Source organism: Erpetoichthys calabaricus, chromosome 16, assembly GCF_900747795.2.
Source record: "Erpetoichthys calabaricus chromosome 16, fErpCal1.3, whole genome shotgun sequence".
Lineage (NCBI taxonomy): Eukaryota > Metazoa > Chordata > Cladistia > Polypteriformes > Polypteridae > Erpetoichthys > Erpetoichthys calabaricus.
Genome location: NC_041409.2, coordinates 50,062,869 through 50,083,081, shown reverse-complemented (window position 1 = coordinate 50,083,081; position 20,213 = coordinate 50,062,869). Strand labels below are relative to the sequence as shown.

Sequence of the window (20,213 nt, the reverse complement as noted above, 5' to 3'; positions counted from 1 at the left end):
TGTGAAAATTGACAAAAAGTTCAGTTACAAAAGCAGTTTTGTTGACCATCTTTTGACCATGATTAGAGGTATCATGAATCAGATGATATAATACAGAGGAAGTCCATCCAGGAAATAAACAGTGAAGGGTCAGCCAGATTCTTAGTCAAGAAATAGCTGGTCATTAAGGTAGTTAGTAAAATGATCGTCAAAGTTCAAAAGTCAAAATTGATTAAAAAAATCACAGTTTAAGAGAACAAAGCAAAAACAATTCACAGGAGGAGCTCCTTTAAACTTCCACTAACAAAATATGTTTTAGAATAATGACAATTCAAATCTTGGGCATGAAGCCCTGAGTTTTAAAAAATTCTAACTATGTTGTGACATCACACATTTAAATGTGGTAAAAAAAAAAAGTGCTTGGCTACAAATGCCTTTACTATAAACAAGCAGAAAACTGTTCATAATAGCAGCAACAACAACAGAGAAGAAACTGCAAAATGGCAACACAAGGTTGTCATCGTTAGACCATTAGGTTTACATAACAATAAGAAAAATAATGAAATCTGTGCGAGGACATAGAAAAACGAATTTTGGAAGTCAAAAAAATCAAAACTACATTTTGTTGTCCTGCTAAAGCACTCCTAGAGAGGTACATCTTAAGTTTAGTCCCCACACCAATAGTGCCTTCATGATGATTCTTTATATTTGAATGGACATTCAGGGTGTAGTGTGTGAATGACAGCTGGATCACCGGGTGTCTGTAGAGCTGCTGGTTCAAAGCACTTTCGGCATTTCTTTTGCTGCGTTGACCAAAGTGTATTATGCAGGAGTTGGAGCTCTTATTGTTTGGTGATGTACCCTCTGTCACAGAACTAACAACAAATGAATAGTTTTGAATATTCCATGATAAGTTATATTTTCATCCATTTTCTAAGCTTGTGTATTCAAATTGTTGGATTCTGGAGAACAACAGATTATCCAGGAAATAACTAGGAGCCAAGCAAAAACCTACCCAGTCTATTAAATGGCCCAGGTTCTGACAGGGTTATACAACCCTGTTACTGAAAACAGAGTGGATAAAATTGTTTAAGCAGGGTACACTGTGTAGATATTTGGTATTTGAAACTTCCTGCAGACAGACACCATTTCTATAGCATGTTGCTTTAACCAGAAGTTAGACACATGAAAACAGTCTAAACATCTGAATCGAGTCCTTTAATTGCTCATTTTGCTTGCTCCAAAGGCACATGAAAAATATTGAAGGATTGCGAAAGGAGCGGGAAATGAGGCTACAGCACTGTCGGAGAACACGCAGCTTGAGTCCAACCAAACATTCAACACTGTCAACACAGGTGGCTCGTGATGCTGATATGCCCAGCAGGCGTAGAGAATACCTGCAGCAACTTCGTCAGGCTGTGGTTGACAGCACCAGGTAAGTCAGGGGTCTCCACCAATAATATTAACTTCAGTGTGAATGAGACCAGAGTGAGAGATAAAATGGTCAAAGAAAAACCATGAGCAGCTTTTGTACAAGTTAAAGAAGTAAAGATTAGGGCAATAGAGATGGAGTGCCCTGTAAATCCCTGCAGCTACAAATAACTTAGAGGAATGTTTGTAAGAAAGAATGTAATGATGCTAACAGAAGAGTGATATCTAGTCAAAAAGCCAATAGCAGTTCTCCAGTCATTTTTGACTCTTGCATTGTTTGCCATATTTTTTAAACTGCTTGTTAAAAACATGTTAATATTTAACAATCTTTTGTTGCATACTGATACCTTCATCAGGTGTTGGCATTACACCAGCTCTTTAGGTGCTGGCATTACACCAGCTCTTACACATTCTTCTTAGGAGCACAGCTGATGGACAGCATACAGTAAGTCAATGTGGAGAGTGTGTAGGAGGACATGTTACTTAAGAGCTTGATAGAAATAGTTTTGTTTGATTAGGAATTTCTTTTTTCTAATAAAGCATAAATTATTTTTCTTCTTCTTGTTTCGGCTGCTCACGTTAGGGGTTGCCACAGCGGATCATCTTTTTCCATATCTTTCTGTCCTCTGCATCTTGTTCCGTTACACCCATAACCTGCATGTCCTCTCTCACCACATCCATAAACCTTCGCTTAGGCCTTCCTATTTTCCTCTTCCCTGGCAGCTCTATCCTTAGCATCCTTCTCCCAATATACTCAGCATCTCTCCTCTGCACATGTCCAAACCAATGCAATCTCACCTCTCTGACTTTGTCTCCCAACCGTCCAACTTGAGCTGACCCTCTAATGTCCAGATTTCTAATCCTATCCATCCTTGTTACGCCTAGTGCAAATCTTAGCATCTTTAACTCTGCTACCTCCAGCTCTGTCTCCTGTTTTCTGGTTAGTGCCACCGTCTCCAATCCATATAACACAGCTGGTCTCACTACCATCCTGTAGACCTTCCCTTTCACTCTTGCTGATACCCGTCTGTCACAAATTACTCCTGACACTCTTCTCCACCCATTCCACCCTGCCTTCACTCTTTTTCACCTCTCTTCCACAATCCCCATTACTCTGTACTGTTGATCCCAAGTATTTAAATTCATCCACCTTCGCCAATTCTACTCCTTCCATCCTCACAATTCCACTGACCTCCCTCTCATTTACACACATGTATACTGTCTTGTTCCTACTGACTTTCATTCCTCTTCTATCTAGAGCATATCTCCACCTCTCCAGGGTCTTCTCAACCTGCTCCCTAGTACCACTACAGATCACAGTGTCATCAGCAAACAACATAGTCCATGGGGACTCCTGTCCAATCTCATTTGTCAACCTGTCCGTCACCATTGCAAATAAGAAGGGGCTCAGAGCCAATCCCTAATGTAATCCCACCTCCACGTTGAATGCATCCGTCACTCCTACCGCAGACCTCACCACTGTCACACTTCCCTCGTACATATCCTGTACAATTCTTACGCACTTCTCTGCCACTCCTGACTTCCTCATACAATAACACAGCTCCTCTTGAAGCACCCTGTCATATGCTTTCTCCAGATCTAAAAAGACACAATGCAACACCTTCTGGCCTCCTTCTGACCTACTTCTCCATCAACATCCTCAGAGCAAACATCGCATCTGTTGTGCTCTTTCTTGGCATGAAACCATAGTGCTGCTCACTAATCATCACCTCACTTCTTAACCTAGCTTCCACTACTCTTTCCCATAACTACATGCTGTGACTCATCAATTTTATCCCCCTGTAGTTACTGCAGTCCTGCACATCCCCCTTATTCTTAAATATAGACACCAGTACACTTTTTCTCCACTCCTCAGGCATCCTCTCACTTTCCAAGATTCCATTAAACAATCTGGTTAAAAACTCCACTGCCATCTCTCCTAAACACCTCCATGCTTCCACAGGTACAGTATGTCATCTGGACCAACGGCTTTTCCATTTTTCATCCTCTTCATAGATGTCCTTACTTCCTCCTTACTAATCTGTTGCACTTCCTGATTCACTATCTCCACATCATCCAAACTTCTCTCTGTTTCATTCTCTTCATTCATCAGCTTCTCAAAGTACTCTTTTCATCTGCTCAACACACTCTCCTCGCTTGTGAGTATGTTTCCATCTTTTTCCTTTATCACCCTAACCTGCTGCACATCTTTCCCAGCTTGGTCCCTCTGTCTGCAGGTGCTTTTCTCCCTCCTTAGTGTCCAACCTTTCATACAACTCATCATAAGCCTTTTCTTTAGCCTTCACCACCTCTCTCTTCACCTTGCGCCTTATCTCCTTGTACTCTTGTTTACTTTCTGCATCTCTCTCTGACTATCCCACTTCTTCTTTGCCATCCTCTTCCTCTGTGTACTCTCCTGTACTTCCCCATTCCACCACCAGGTTTCCTTTACCTCCTTCCTCTGTCCAGATGTCACGCCAAGCACTCTTCTTGCTGTCACCCTTACTACATCTGCTGTAGTTTCCCAACTGTCTGGTAATTCTCAGTGCCTGTCTCACCTTCTCCCTAAACTGAAACTTGCAGTCCTCCTTTTTCAACTTCCACCATTTGATCCCTGACTCTGCTCTCACTCTCATCCTCTTCATGATCTCCATCATCATCTTACAGACCACCATCCTATGCTGCTTAACTACAGTTTCCCCTGCCACCACTTTGCAGTCTTCATCTCCTGAATAGGATGTAATGTACCTGTGTGCATCTTCCTCCACTCTTGTACGTAAGCCTATGTTCCTCCTTCTTTTTGAAATACGTATTCACCACAGCCATGTCCATCCTTTTGGCAAAATCCACTATCATCTGACCTTCTTCATTCTCCTCCTTGACACCATACCTACCAATCACCACTTTCTGTCCCTTGGGTACACTGTTCATTACTTCATCCAACTCACTCCAAAAATCTTCTTTCTACTTCATCGCACATCCAACTTGCGGAGCTTATGAACTAACAACATTCATCATCACACCTCCAATTTCCAGCTTCATAATCATTACTTTGTCTGACTTTCACCTCCAAAACACTCTTGACATACTTTTCCTTCAGAATACCCCCCACCCCATTTCTCTTCTCATCCACACCATGAAAGAACAATTTGAATCCACCTCTGATCCACCTGGCCATACTCCCCTTCCATTTTGTCTCTTGCACGCACAATATATCAACCTTACTTCACTCCATCATATCTGCTAACTCTTATCTCCTTACCAGTCATACTGCCAACATTCAAAGTTCCTACTCTCAGTTCTACTCTCTTTACCTTCCTCCACTCCTCCTGCCTCCGGACACATCTTACACAGAGCCCCCCCCCCCCCCCCCCCCCCCCTTCTTCAGCTAACAGTAGCCCAATTTCTGCCAGCACCCTGTTGGCTAACAGTACTGGTGGCAGACGTTGTTAACCCGGGGCTCGACACCTTTATGGTGTCATGAACCAGTTTTTACTCTCTAATTTTATTCTCAGCCCACAATAGCTGCGCCCTTGATTAAACAAGGGGGAAAGTGCTAGCATCAGAACATTAGCAGGGTTGGTGTGCACCTTTGGTGAAGTGAGCATGAACGTTGGAGTTTTAGGGGACAGGTCCAACTTGACAAAACAAGTGCAAACATCAGAGAGAGAAGTGGTAACAATCATTGAAGAATATGGGTATAAATACTGTATATGTGACCTACATGGTTAAGAAACACTGCCCTAGAGGAATTTTATGGCAGGACAAACACTGTACAACAAGTGCATATTGGTAAACTAAATAAGGTCAAAGGAGTCTGTTGTCCAAGCTATGAATTAAGCTAGTTTGGAGAAAACCAATGTGTGATTATGACAGAAATTGAGAAAATTAATCAAAAAAAAGATAAGTGAAGAGAGTCTAATTATATAACATTAAAAATTAGCTGCAAACCTCCCCTGAGAAATATTTCAATTTTTGAGTTTTTGAACAAATTTGCACAATGATGTTCATCTTAAAAAAGTCAGAGATGTCAAACTACACGTGTATTTTTGTAGTGAAATTCTTTGTAAGTTTTACTGTGAATTTTATTCAGGATTCAAGAGCCCAAGAAGACACCACCACAGTGCCCATCAGACATTGAGCAACTTATCCGGGATTATGGAAAGGCAAGAGAGGAGGCTAAAACAGAAATTGCTCGTGCTCGAAACCGGTTAAGAGAGAGGACTGAACAGGAGAAGCGGCGTCTTGAACAGCAGACCCTCTCACAGCTGCTCAGGGTGAGTACAGGAGTAGCACAACAAAGCATGCATAGGAATGAATGTACTCTACAGTATTTATTACTTATCAACTTATATTATTCAGATTTGGAGTAGAGGAGAAATTATCACTGTGCTTACAGGCAATGAAATTTAACATTCTTATTGGAAAAGTGCATAATTACCACTTAGTATCATGCACACACAGTCATCTGAAGAGCTATTGAACAGAGTGGATTATTTTTTTTATTTGTCAGTGTTGAGAAATGATAAGCAGATTCCAAAAGAGAAACAGACAAGCCAAATCACTAACATTAAACACCACACAAACCAAAAATGTTCAGTACATACAGAAATTGAATCAAATAAACAGAAGAAAACTGAAAAAAACACCAAAAGAAGCTAGCCAGTTTCAGCCAATGAATAAACAAAGTACTAAAGTGAATGTGGCTTTCCTTTAAATAACCCAGCCACCACTGCATCATGAAATGCACCACAGGAGCAAGCACAACATTAGAAATGAATTCCATTGTAGAACTGTAGTAATGCTCCTCTGAAATGGTGCTAACAGTATGTTAAATAATAATTATAAAATAAACTGAACATCCATACAAGCCAATTTGAATGCCAGCACTCACAGGCTTTTCCAGAGCTCTTTTTCCAACTTTGAACATCAGTGTCTCCACCACTGATGTAATCTGTTCTGTAGTAACGCTTAAAGGAGTTTCCTTGTTTCTTGTCTTCCTTAATAAAAAGGTAACTGACTTAAGCTAAATTTCTGTTGCCATCCCACCTACAATCAATACACCTTGTCCATCAACCTCAACTGTGGCTGTACCTTCATTATGTTCTTTGTCAGATTATAGCTTAATCTCTGAGGGCAACTAAAGAATGTAATAAGGAATATCAGTTCATCTAATGGCCAAGGTGTCTTTAATTCTTAAGTCAGTAAGTGAGCTTGGTGGACTAAAAGACCAGGGTCAAGAGACCTGAGACTTACAGAGTGTTCATTGTGGTGCTGGAAAAGTAGTGCACTTGGTGGACACAATCGAGGACTTGAAAAAGGGAAAGTGTCGGGTCTGGAGAGTAAACAGATATTATTATTGTTTCCTTCATTTGACTTTGGAAGACTGTGTTCCTGCCTTTGTGTGTTCCACATTTGTGCATTTTATTAACTTAAAACTGTCTCTCAGGATGAGCTAAAGCTCAGGAACCATATGAGCAGCAGCACTCTGTGTACCGGCTCCAGCCTCAGCCTGTCTTCAAGTCCAACTTCAGGCTATAACAGCAGCCACACCCTCGCCCCACCTGATGGAAGTCGGCATAGAGCCGAGGTAAGGAAGAATTCAAACATCATTTATCTGAGCACCAAATGTTACAGATCTGTGATGAAAAATGTTATTTTCAGAATTTAAAACAAGCTTTAAAATGTCCTGTGATCCTCCCGCAATGCAGATAGCTTACCCATCGAGTCCCAGTTAAGCCTCTGTGGAGTTGTAGGGGATACACACAGTGAGCAGAGTTCAGTCTGCTGCTAGAGATGCTGAACATTTATTGCATTCAATAACCAGCCATTGACAAACTGTGTAACTCTGCTTAGAATACAGATGAATGAATTAACTTTCCCTTAGTGAGAAATTATTTCTTATAGTCTACCATGAAGCTATATAATGGTGCTATATAATCAGTGAATATTGATTATTATTATTACAGTTGTTGTGCAGTTTGCCTATTATCCGCCAAACACCCAAGCTATAGTCTTAGGTCTGTTGCCCAAAAAGACATTAAAGTGCTTAATGAAGTCCTTATTAGGAGGTATACTTTCACAGGTAAGAAATCACTCAGGGACTCAAACCTCCCAGTTTTGCATCCTTACATGGCACACTCTGGAAAAACATCATGTTTTGACTCAGGTGCCCCTTGTGTTTGTGGTCAGCATCTCCCTATAAAGAAGACAGGTGTGGCCCTGAGCAATGTAATCAAGTTGTAGACAAGTAAAACTAATCCAAACACTTTAATTGATACGGAAATAAAGTTGATAGAAGACTCAGGTTGGCTTTTAACTTTGGGATTAAAAGTAAATCAGTGGAACCAACAAGTTTAAACGATACCAGTGTTAATGTGTGTCACTGTATTCTATCAGCAGAGATTCCTGGATGACAAGCAGCCAAGTATAGAGACAAGAGGTCGGTCACCAATCAGAGGCACAGGGCACCAGAGACTCTCAGTGCAAGGTGAGTCACCCACCTTTGTACTCTGAGCTTTACAAATTACTTTGTACTGCTTTCAAATTGAGACCCTGCATCACATGTTCCGAAGAGTGAATTATAAATGAACAAAAGAGCCTTTCAGTGTTACATGCCTCTCTCATCTGAGATTTTCATTTTTGGTTGAAGTGATAAAGATGCTGAAATAACAAATGAAGCAAGGAAATACTGCTGTCTGTAGGTGGAGCGTAGGTGGTGCTTTGTTGCCCTCTACTGGTAGGTGCCCTGTATTACAATAACATTAACTGCAGTGCAAACCATCCATGTTATCCTGTTTTCTAAATCCTTATACATTGTACTATACCATTTTTAAGCCCACTTAATCCTGAGCTGGTGGCTGGAGTCTATCCCAACAAGAGTATGATGCAAGGCAGGAAAATCCCTAAACAGGGTGCCAGTCCATGGCAGGGTGAAAACACCCATGTACTGCATGTGCACTAGCGTCATCTTAGCATCACCAATCCACCTGACTTGCATGTCTTTGAACTGTGCCAGGAAACCCACACATGCAACATGCAAACTCCATACAGAGGAGCCCCAAGAAATGAACCTAGGTCTCCTTACTGTGCCACCATGCTGCCCTCCCTATACATTATATAATTTTGACCTGTTGGTAGCAACATAAAAAAACAACAGTTGAATGAATAAATAAGCTACAATGGTTCATTTTAGGTTTTCCTCATTGTTCATAGAAACACACTAATACTATGTTCACATGCTATTGGTCAGATGGTAAATGCAAGTTTCTAAGTCAGCTACCTGAATTCTCCAAGTTGTGACGTAATACTGACCTTTCACCTTAGTCAGTTGTACAAATTTAAAAAAATATAACCTAGCTAGCCAGATATGCCATTTTGTTGTGGTCAAATCACATTTTGAGCAAAATGATACATATTTGATAAGCTTATTAGTTTGCTGTTTATTTACATGAAAAAATAAACAGTTCATGTTCAATTTTTTTTTACGAACCATTTTCATTTCTCTGAATAGTCCAACAAGGAATTCACTTCAACACACTAACGTGGGAAGGTGAAATGTCAGAACTCAGAGTTCCTAATACTCTGTTAACACATATAAATGCAGCATTAAAGCTTGAACTTTTTGTTTATCCTGTACTTCTCATCTTTTAATAAGATTATCCATCCATCCATTTTCTAAACCCATTTTTCCAGAGTAGACTTGCGATAAAGCTACCTGTCCTGGCTAGCATCAAGTGCAAGGCTGAAACAATCCCTGGACCGGGCACCATCCCATTGTAGAGTGAATGAGCACACTCACACGCATACCAGGAGCCAATTTAGCATCACCAATACACCTAATTCTGCACATTGTTAAAATTACCCTTCAAATAACCCCATAGAGCTCTGGATTGTTGTGTCCTGTCTACAAATATGAGAAACGAGGACACTAAAAGAGCAATACAGGCCTACTCTAGACTTGAATGCACATTAAGTAAAGGAACTCTTTTTAATGGTGTTAAGAATTACCCAAGATGCTATAGGGTAGGGTAGGGTAGAGTCTCACTGCAGTATTTTTGGACTTAAAGTTTCTGGATTACATCTGGCCCTGTCTATATAGTATAGTATAGCGGTGCAGGAGCTGCTGACACCAATAGGGAGAGCTGTTAAAGTGCAAATCCAAGTATTTTACACAATGTTTGAGTTCCACGAAGTGACTGTCAGGGCTTACCATGAAGTGGTTCATAAGCCCACCTACTCAAATGCAGCATTAAGATTGGAATTGGGAGGTAACCATATGATGAGAGCTCAAATGGCAAAGGGAAGGCAGGCAAGTCAAGCTGTGAGGACAGCATTAAAGGAAGGTGAGCAATGGACTCCTGAAAGAAGAGTCTAAGGGCAAATGGACCAGCCATTCCACATGATAGTTAGTGGCACCTGTGTGGACATTAAACCTTTTATTTTTTTTTTTTCCTTTATAACATATTTTTAACTTTATTAAAATATAATTTTAACTATATTTTTAACTTCTATAAGTTTGGGGTTGCTCTATAGTCCATACCTACATCTAAGATGCATGGTAGCTGAGATAGTTGTAGTTCAACTGCAGCTAAAGGGAATAAAGCAGAGTTGGACATCTGATAGTTTGGGTTTGCCACCCCCTGCTTTCACTCGGAATATACAATCACTATCACAAAACAGCCCTGAAATCTTATAGAGCCTCCTAGTGTGGGTGGGTGGCAAGTGGTAGAGGTAAGAATTACTTAGCAAGTTCAAAAACTCAATAATGTATTTGAAATTACCTCACTTTTTTTTTTCAAAATGATTTTAAGGGAAAATTGCTGCCACTTTAGTGTTTCCTCTAAGTGCTGACATAAAAATACTCATAAACAAAGAAAGAGGGTCAGCATCCTTTAAAAGCGCACAAATAAATAAAGCCATAACAAGTACATTCAAAACATTCCTATCAAGGTTATTATAGTTTTGCCTCTTTATATTAGTTTTTATTTCTATATTTTTTTCTGACCTTACTTGGAAATTCAGTTTAGTTTTAGTTTTCCTTCATCGTGTATTTTTAGTTTTTGTTTAGTTTTTATTTTACAAAGACATTTCTATTTTATTTTTATATATATTAGTTTCAGTTTTAGTAATTATAGTATGGTTAAAGAGCTACTATGGAGTTTAGTTTTTTTGTCACAATGAGACAGAACTATACACTTAATGGGTTTGGATATAATATGAATTTAATGTTAGTGGAAGCTTACTACACTACACAACACTCTTTACTATTTGGTTTTGTTTTTGTCTGATAAAAACAAGCATAATCAAAACCAGGCACTGAATATAAACAATTTTACACAATTTTATAATTTTAAAAATATTTTCTATGTCATTTGTGCTGAACAAATCTGCACTGATTGTTGCCACTTTTTTTCTTTCCTTTCAATGCCCAGAATGGACCAATTTGTAATGAAAACTAGGTGAATTTTAAGGTTTTAGGGTTTTTTACTCTAAATGTCTACAGCACACAACATATCCTGCGCCAACAACTATGTGCTTATAATGAATGCCTTCAATATTACATTCAAAAATCTCAAACACTGGGCTTTGTTATTTTCTACGTGCCATATTGATCTCTGATTCCATCTCAGGCACAAACAATTTATAGACAGAATTTTGCACCTGCAGGCCTGAAAAGATATAAAAAAATAAAAGGAGATTCTACTGTGTTCTGACAGGTGTGACCATGAAAATCACGGGGGTTAAGGAAGAACAGGGGTCTTAGGCTTGAATGAGTGTGCAGACCCCACATAGCTGTATTGAGGGAAACAAAGAAAAACAAGCATGTAGTTTGAACGTTAGGGGCAGTGAGACTTGAATAGCCCACCCATAAGAACAGTAAACCCATAATGAGCAGAGCAATAGCAGGTAATAAGAGTATGGACAGGCACAAAATGACATAGACAGCATCTGAGATTAAGAACAATTTATACATTATCTAAACTTGTTTATCCAGAGCAGGATCACAGGAACCTGGAGCCTACCTCAGCAGGTTTGGATGTAAGGCAGGAAAAATCCCTGGTATGCAATATGTATGATATGGCTGATGTTAAGAACAAAAAGAATATGATATTACAACTATCTGTTTTGAGAGAGAGAGAAACATTGAAAAAATGGGGACAGATATTATCCATCCATCCATCCATTTTCCAACCCGCTGAATCCGAACACAGGGTCACGGGGGTCTGCTGGAGCCAATCCCAGCCAACACAGGGCACAAGGCAGGGAACCAATCCTGGGCAGGGTGCCAACCCACCGCAGGGAACAGATATTATAAAGAATAATTCTGCTACTGGACTATTTTCACAATATCAGGTATTTTGAGCCATGAATATGAACAAAAAAAGAAAATTAATAAATATAGAATAAATACAAAAACAAATTAATATGTTTGGCTTTTCACCACTTGGCAGACTCTCTTCCCCCACTTACCTGTAGTTCAAGAGAGATATTGCCAACTCAGGAATTTTACAAGGTTTGTATTGCTTCATTGTTAAACGACGTTTTTAAAGCAAAAGTGGTTGGTCAGCAAGAATATACTGATCTTGTATGATGACCTTGTCAGTCTTTCGATCAGTTCCATTTTATTTTCAAAAATCGGTAGTGGTCTCCCCAGACTTTCTCATGTACTCAGATATGGGGATGGATATTTGAACCACAAGACAAGGATTATATTATGTACATTAAAGAACCATCAACAACAAATCAAATAAAATTAATAATATATTGAACAATTATTATAAAAGTAAAGTTGAATAAATTGGACTCTGCAGCTGCATGAATAAAAAAAATTAGAGTATGTGTTCAGGTAAAGTATACCACTTCAGGGTGATGGATTTGGCCCAAAAGTTAATAAACATCTACAATTCTGGTATAACAACCACATGCCAAATTTCATCCATCTATCTAGTTGCGTTTTTGAGATATCATGTTTATACACACAAACACACACACACAGACATAATTCCAAAAAACTGTATTTTCGGACTCTTAAAACGTCAAGATTCATCAAAATGTCGAGGTCGAATTTTTTTCATGATTACTATACTTTCTCTATACTTTGTATACTTTGAGTGTGAAGTGGCAGGTGAATTACTGTCAACAAAAAGCAGGCACCTGAGAAATAAACTGAAACGTTACTCACTCGTGATTTTTCTGTCCATACGGTAAAGTTTTTGTTGAGCAGCACACTCCGATTTCAGGCGTTTTAATTACATCTTGATATACAACAAGTGCAGAGAAAGGCGACACATAAAACGCTAAGTTAACAGCCGCCCTCTGTCACCAGTCACCGATCATTGGATGAATACGTGCGGGCGGCTCGTGGTGGATGGCTTTCAGTTTTAGAGTTAAATGTTATAAGAGTTAAAAACTAACAGCAAAAAAATTAATTCAAAAACGAAAACTAAAGTTATGTTTAGTAAATTATTATTTTATTTCAGTTAGTCTTCCCAGCTACTTTAATAGTTTCATTTAGTTTTAGTTTTTCATTTCAGTTTTGTTAATTATTTTATTTCAGGGGCGCAGTGGGTAGCGCTGCTGCCTCGCAGTTGGGAGACCTGGGGACCTGGGTTCGATTCCCGGGTCCTCCCTGCGTGGAGTTTGCATGTTCTCCCCGTGTCTGCGTGGGTTTCCTCCGGACGCTCCGGTTTCCTCCCACAGTCCAAAGACATGCAGGTTAGGTGGATTGGCGATTCTAAATTGGCCCTAGTGTGTGCTTGGTGTGTGGGTGTGTTTGTGTGTGTCCTGCGGTGGGTTGGCACCCTGCCCGGGATTGGTTCCTGCCTTGTGCCCTGTGTTGGCTGGGATTGGCTCCAGCAGACCCCTGTGACCCTGTGTTCGGATTCAGCGGGTTGGAAAATGGATGGATGGATTTTATTTCAGTTTACGAAAATGTTTTTTTAATAATAGTTTCAGTTTTGATTTTAGTTTTCGTTAACTATAATAACCTTGATGCCTATGTAACACACCCCAAGATACTTTGGAACATATCATGATATGTGTAATATGTGATTACATAACGCTACAGACATTCAATAAACAAAAACCCCAGTAACACTTACGACATACAGTACATAAAGTCCAGACTACCATAGGCTGAAGAAGAACAGCCTTAAAATACTGTAGATTAGACAGTTTCTATCTGTTCCTTTCCCATGAAGGTGAATACTAGATTAGTCTATGTTGACTTCAGAAGATCATTTCAGTACCCTTCCTCAACGTCCACTTCAGTATATAATTCTCCATTTGAAACCGTAACTCCTTTGCCATTTTACTTTCCTTCATCCCCTCACTGGCTTTCACCAATTGCCCTACATGTTTGTTTTCCCTCTTCCTGGTTAGTTTCCATACACCCTTTAACATGGCCAATAAGAAATGACTTCCTGTGTGTACAGGAACTCCTTTCCACTCCTCCATGTTGAGTGGCAATACAATTTAAAGATACAATCTAGACAGACACATAGAATTAAACAGAGTATTGTCCATAAAACATTTACACAAAATCATTGTTCCTACCCAAATTTACCTAATAAATGCTTTTGGGTACTTACAGACTAAATGAAGGAATGCAAAAGAGTTTTATTGAGGTTGGCAGTACACTAGAAGAAGCAATTCGCTTAAAGTAATAAAGGTTTAAAATCGACCAGAAACCCGTACTACACGGCATGTAAAGGCGACTTCAGTTATCTTTGCTCTAGGGAGGCTTGACATTTCTCCACATGTGTACAATTTAAGAGACTTAATTTCTTTAAGTCACTTAACATGTGTATAGCTGGGGATGGATCCAGTGTCATTTCTTAAATTTGCCTCACTGTCATTTGTCCCAGCCCATGAATGTTATCAAAATGATGAAAAGTCTCCAACAATCATTTTATTATTAAATGGTGTTTACCATACCCAACAGATAAAGAGGTAGATAAAAAATGCTTCATGGTACAAGAACATCTTTATTTCCTTGGTATGAACAAAAAATGCCTCTCTATTTGCATAAATTTCATATCATCTGACAAGTGAATGAAGAGGAATTTAAAGAAATGACCAGGAGATGAAAGCATGAAAAGTAATGGGCACACTGTTATTCAGGTGAAGGGCAAGAGCTCAAAAAGTTTGATTATTAAAACCCAAAATGCAAAAACAAAAACCAAGAGCAAAATTCCTAATTGTAAAATGTTCTTGGAAGCTATTAGCTTCTTCTTTTCTAACAAAAATGTACAAAATAGCAATGAAATCCAAAGCTGGAATACTAATATGTAGGCTACACTATCTTTGTAAAGTGGGTAAGCCATGACGTCGAGTGCCGTGAAAATTGACATAGCAACGGCCATGCCAAAAATAACTTCCAAGAAGGAGGTGTACTGACGTCATCATCAGAACAACAAAAATGATCAGGTATGAGAAATCCATTAGTTACATTAAAATCCACCCAAAATTAAGGTCAGAATTAAAAAAAACAGATTTACAATCACTATAATGGAGAGCAATTTATGTTACAGTATCACAGCCTGGTTTAGAAACCCTCACTCCAGTTTAAGTACAAAATGAGTGGGCCATTTGTATGAGCCAATATTGATAGCCATGAAAATAATTGGAATACATCAAAGGTATTGTCTATAAGCATCATATGAAAATTCTACCTTTAGGCATCTTGTTGCATACATGCTTTGCCTTTCCCAGTTTTTAGCTTCTCCAATCAGGCTTGGCGATGTATATGCATACTTTCGTACCAATACCAATTACAACCCTAAATATTAGAAAGTACTAAGAGCTTGATGGAAGGTTATGGCCTTTTCAGTGTAAGAAGCTATAGGGTGCTGCACAAAAAAGTAGCCCTGTGCACAGTAAGCAGCCCAGTCTGGCTTTAGCAGCAGCAGATGTAGTCAGGTGTGAAATTTTGCCAAATCAATATGCGGACAACGTAGATGATCCACTATGGCAACCCCCAACAGGAGCAGCCGAAAGAAGAAGAAGATGTAGTCAGGTGAAAGCTTGTATGAGCAACCTATGCACATTTTCTTTCATTTTGTTAGTTCAGTTTGTTAGTTCTTCTGGAGAGAAGACATTACGTGTTGATTGGAACAGCATATTTTGATCGTCACACTGTATGGTCATACAGGTTCCTTCAAGTTGACATGTGAGGGATTTGTTGAACAATATCCTGTTAGGAGTGCTCTCTTGAAATGCAGAATGCAACAATTGTTGAAAACATGGCCTTTTACTGGCAGTGCTGATACACTGAAGCCAAGAAACCCTTCTGATTATACGGCAAAGATTGTTGCTGACTTTGCATATGGTATGGAATAAAGTCTTCATAAGTCAATGCTGTGATTATCAGAATAGATGAGTGTGTCATGAAGGCCATGTCAATGTGCATGCCATAATTTGAACACTATGTTTTTTGCTCACCATCTGGTAGATGCTGATTTCATTTTTATATTTTTAATGTTATTTTATAATCAAGTGCTATTTAAATTGTATGTTATGTTGGCAGTATGGACACTAAAGTTCTAAAATTAATCTGAAAATTAATTTCTGTTTGCAGACAACTTGTAGTTCAAAACTGAATGTAATTGGACGTGCTGTAAGTTGTATTTTGAAATCTTGGACATGCATATTGGCACTTAATGCTTAGTCTTCTCCTCCCCAGATATTAATCTCAATGAGGTGCCTCCTAGAGGTCAGCTACCTCCCAATGGAAACATCAAAGCCAATTCCTCATCCTTTATACCCCAGCTCTCTGGATATTCAGCATATCGGAATATAGCATCTGAGACAATTGCCAGTGTGACTGCTGAGGTAAAAGTGTTGGCACTTTTTTCATATTAGCTTTCAATAATTAAGGTCTGTGATTTCTAAATTGCTGAGGAATCTGTTCCATCTCCTTTCTTGAAATGTGCATCTGACACGGTCAGTAATTTCTGATGGGGTTAATACGTTTTCTTGCATGCCCACTGCCACCTTTTTGTAATTTCTGGGCATGATTTTGAGCCTCATTACACTGTATGGTTGACTTGTGCTGATTCACCACCGTCTGTTCTACTTTTCAGGTTCTGGCAGCCTCAGGAGGAACTGTGGAGAACTTGCTGAATGGGAAATCTGCTGGTGGTTGGAAGTGAGTTGGCCTATCAATTCTGGACCAATTAGTTCTGTCTTGAGCTACTAGTTGCACCTTTTGTTCTGCTTAAATTGTGTCTGCTTCTATTTTTTAATTGGCAAGCTGCCTTGTGATAGGTGATAATTGGTGTGGTCAAGACTATCTTTTGAATGGCATGTCATTTTCAAACCTGCTTTGTCCTGAACAGGGTCACAGGGTGTTGCTAGATCCTATCCTAGCCAGCATAAGGCAGGAACAAACCCTGAACAGCTTTCCAGTCCACTGCAGGACGTTTGTAATAATTCATATTCTTATGTAGTTTTTTAGGGTCACAGAATCCATTTCTGACTATTTTTTTTAGTTAAAGTTTTGTTTTCACATGGCCTTAGCATTGCAATGCTACGTCACCCTGAGGTGCATGTCCAGGTCATCTATGTTTTCAGAAAAAAGCAAAGAAGTTCTCTGTGCAATTGTGACTAGTGTTGGGGGTTTACTTTTTGGTATTAGAGGTTCTGGCAGAAGACTTTGATTTTTGTTTAATATTTTGGACTTCTCAAAGTCAGCATGGGCCTTCATTTGCTGATTCTTTTTGATTAGTTTTCTCGATGTTTTTTTGCTCCTGGTTACCTCCATCTCTTTCATTGTGCCTTTCTTTACATTTGGCTAAACAAATGCATAGTGTAGATACTTATTCTGCTCTCCCTCTTTTGCTTGCTTGCAAATGGTTCTACTTTATATAGTAGATTAAATGCTGTTACTTCCTTCACCTTTAGACTAGTCTATTTACTTTGATTGAATGTACAAAAACTCCACATCTTCTTCATATGGTTATTGCTTTTAGCAGCTGGAAATAATTACAGACAAGATCCAGAGTGAGCCATAGTCAAGCTTGCCACAGCTGCCTGTGTCATAGGTATCATTATAACTTGACAACCACAGTTAGTGGACTGCATGTTAGATTAGACTACTAATCACAGCGTATGTCAAATTAGACCCCATAATGACATTCCAGAACAGTTTCATAAGGTTGCCGATTTTTCTGACAGTCAATGATGTCCTGCCAGGCAGTGCTGGTCCCTACGCAAAACTTTTACAGGTATGGCAAATTCAGTCGCAGTCTATGGTCTTTACTCTTTTTTTTCCATTCTATTGTGGTACGTGAAACACGACATCAAATAGATACTCTCTTCTGTTTACGAGGTCCAAAACCCCCTCGTTCCTTATTCTTCATCCCAGCATTAAATTCATCATACTTCCAGCTGAGCATGTATTGGTTCTCAACTTTTGTAAGTTTTAAACCTGCCCCTATGACTTAAGACAAAGTCAAACCTCTAAAATTGTTTCTGGGTTACGTCACAGACCAATTGAATGGAGTCACTGGGTATGCCAAACTTCACAACTGTGATGATGATGGGAGCACAGTACCTCGGACTCCCTAAAATTATGTAAATGAACTCTGCAACTGAAAAGTTGTGTAGTATGGCCTGTAGGCCAGGATCACATTATAGGACTCACCGCACCTTCTAATTGGAGAGCATGTCAAAAGTAATGACTTCTTTGCCTCTGAGGGTGTCGCATTGCAGTAGTAGGAATTACACGGGGTGACTGTTTACACAGTTTCATCATGACTTTTCTTCAGACTTCATGACAGCACTGTCAAGCACACCATAATAATTCTTTTTTTCTTTTCCACTCTTTTTCACAGTTATCAATTTTTTTCACAGTTTTAGGGTGTTTTATGCACTATGTTCCAGGTTGAATGCTCATTGGCTGTTATCTGTTCTAAACCGTATGACTTGCAACTCGATATAATAAAAGTAAACCAGTTTTTGATTTTGTCATAGCAAGTCACAGAGCGAAGTAAAGTTTCAACGGCTGAGTCACTAGGAATGTTACAGCACATAACTGACAACAAAGGACAAGTGCTGTGGCTGTCTTTGACTCGCTATGATTTTGTTAAGGTTATGTAAATGAGAGCTACACCTGAAAGTCATAGGAAAAGTTGTGTAGTCTGTCTCTGGCTTTAGCCTTCTGTTTTATGCAAACTTGTTAAAGTTTGCGTTTTCAAATTTTGAGAAGATGACAATAAATAGTTTTAAGAACGGATGCTTGAATAATTTCTTTGCAATTCCATTTAAGATATCAGTGTCAAGAGAAGGGAGTGCAGGTCTACTACAAGTCCTTCTCCAGTCCAACCAAACACGGATTCCTAGGGATGGGCTTGATTGAGCAGCCTTTACACAGCCTATGGTCTGTCGTGAGAGATCTCTCCAAGACGAGTCTGTACGAGAAGGCTCTGAAAGCCGAGCAGGTGACCATTGTGGATACAGACATACAGCTAGGTAAGAGTAAAGGGTTAGCGTAAAATACGTGGGCCTGCAAACACAAATGACCTACAGAGATATAATGAGATATACAGAATGGGTCAAGGCCTGCACGGGGTGCAATTAATTGTGGAGTGCATGAATCATTTCAAGGAAAGCAAAGAAACTCTCTGCAACACTTAAATGTAATTCAGACCGACACATTTTCTTCATTCTCCATGTCAAAAATATTTATTAAGGATTTTTTTTGTATATTTTTCCCTCTGATGTCATCTTGTAGTAATACAGAAAGGCAATTTTTATGGATGCTAAGAAACAGTTTTTACAAAAAATGTAGCAAGTTTTATTAATGTAGGCCTTCTTCCTGAATCTATTCCAGAATGCTTTATCCATATTACTAACTGAGAATGCTAAACCGGATGGACGCAGGGACATCCGGCCATGGGCCGTGGCCACAAAAGACGTACTGCGCAGGCGCCCCACAAAACCAAGCAACGGAAACCGGCCGGATGGAATGCAACGGAAACGCACGAAGCCATTGCACACGAAACGGGACACACACAAAGAAGAGGATTGAGACCCACGACACCCAAAGGCTAAACCAGATGGACGCAGGGACATCCAGCCATGGGCCGTGGCCACAAAAGACGTACTGCGCAGGCGCCCCACAAACCTTCCCCCCCCCCCCCCCCCCAAGCAACGGAAACCGGCCGGATGGAATGCAACATAAATGCACGAAGCCATTGCACACGAAACGGGACACACACAAAGAAGAGGATTGAGACCCACGACACCCAAAGCCCCCCTCCAGTAACTGAAATAAGAAATGAGGCCACGCGCCCCTAGGACACCAAAAACAAAGGAGTCACACGCAGGCACACATAGCACACGAAACGGTTCGCACACAAAAAGGACGATTCAGCCCCACGACACACAAACACCCCCTCCACTAACAGAAATAAAAACTTAGGCAACAAGCCCCCAGCACACAAAAAAAAACAAGCCGCGAGCGCCACACAAAGCCCATTGGACACGAAATGGGACAGACTACGGACATAGCACGCGAAACGTACACAAAAAGGACGATTCAGACCCATGACCACACTAACGATTGCGCCAGTTAGCTGACAGCGCGTTCAATAATAAGTCCACTTTTCATGAAAATTCATTGGGATTAATGAATGTCATTTGCAATCATTGTCATTCACTTAACTTCCCTGAAGAAACAAATGGCAATACAAGTGATGAATTTACACGTTGTTGTCAAAAAAGTCAAAATACACTGCCTCCTTTACATTCATATCCTGCATATCTACAGAAGCTTCTAACTAACGAAGTACCTGAAA

General features: G+C 39.7%; 1 protein-coding gene across 1 annotated transcript in view; it reads left to right on the top strand.

The window, feature by feature from the left end:
* stard9 (StAR-related lipid transfer (START) domain containing 9) overlaps nt 1-20,213 on the top strand; it is a 248,461-nt gene that overhangs the window by 219,017 nt on the left and 9,231 nt on the right. The window contains exons 25-31 of the mRNA XM_051919739.1: nt 1,226-1,414; nt 5,504-5,687; nt 6,860-7,000; nt 7,810-7,924; nt 16,097-16,245; nt 16,497-16,561; nt 18,683-18,885. Coding sequence (XP_051775699.1) covers nt 1,226-1,414; nt 5,504-5,687; nt 6,860-7,000; nt 7,810-7,924; nt 16,097-16,245; nt 16,497-16,561; nt 18,683-18,885 — 1,046 coding nt within the window. The remainder of the gene's footprint in view (nt 1-1,225; nt 1,415-5,503; nt 5,688-6,859; nt 7,001-7,809; nt 7,925-16,096; nt 16,246-16,496; nt 16,562-18,682; nt 18,886-20,213) is intronic.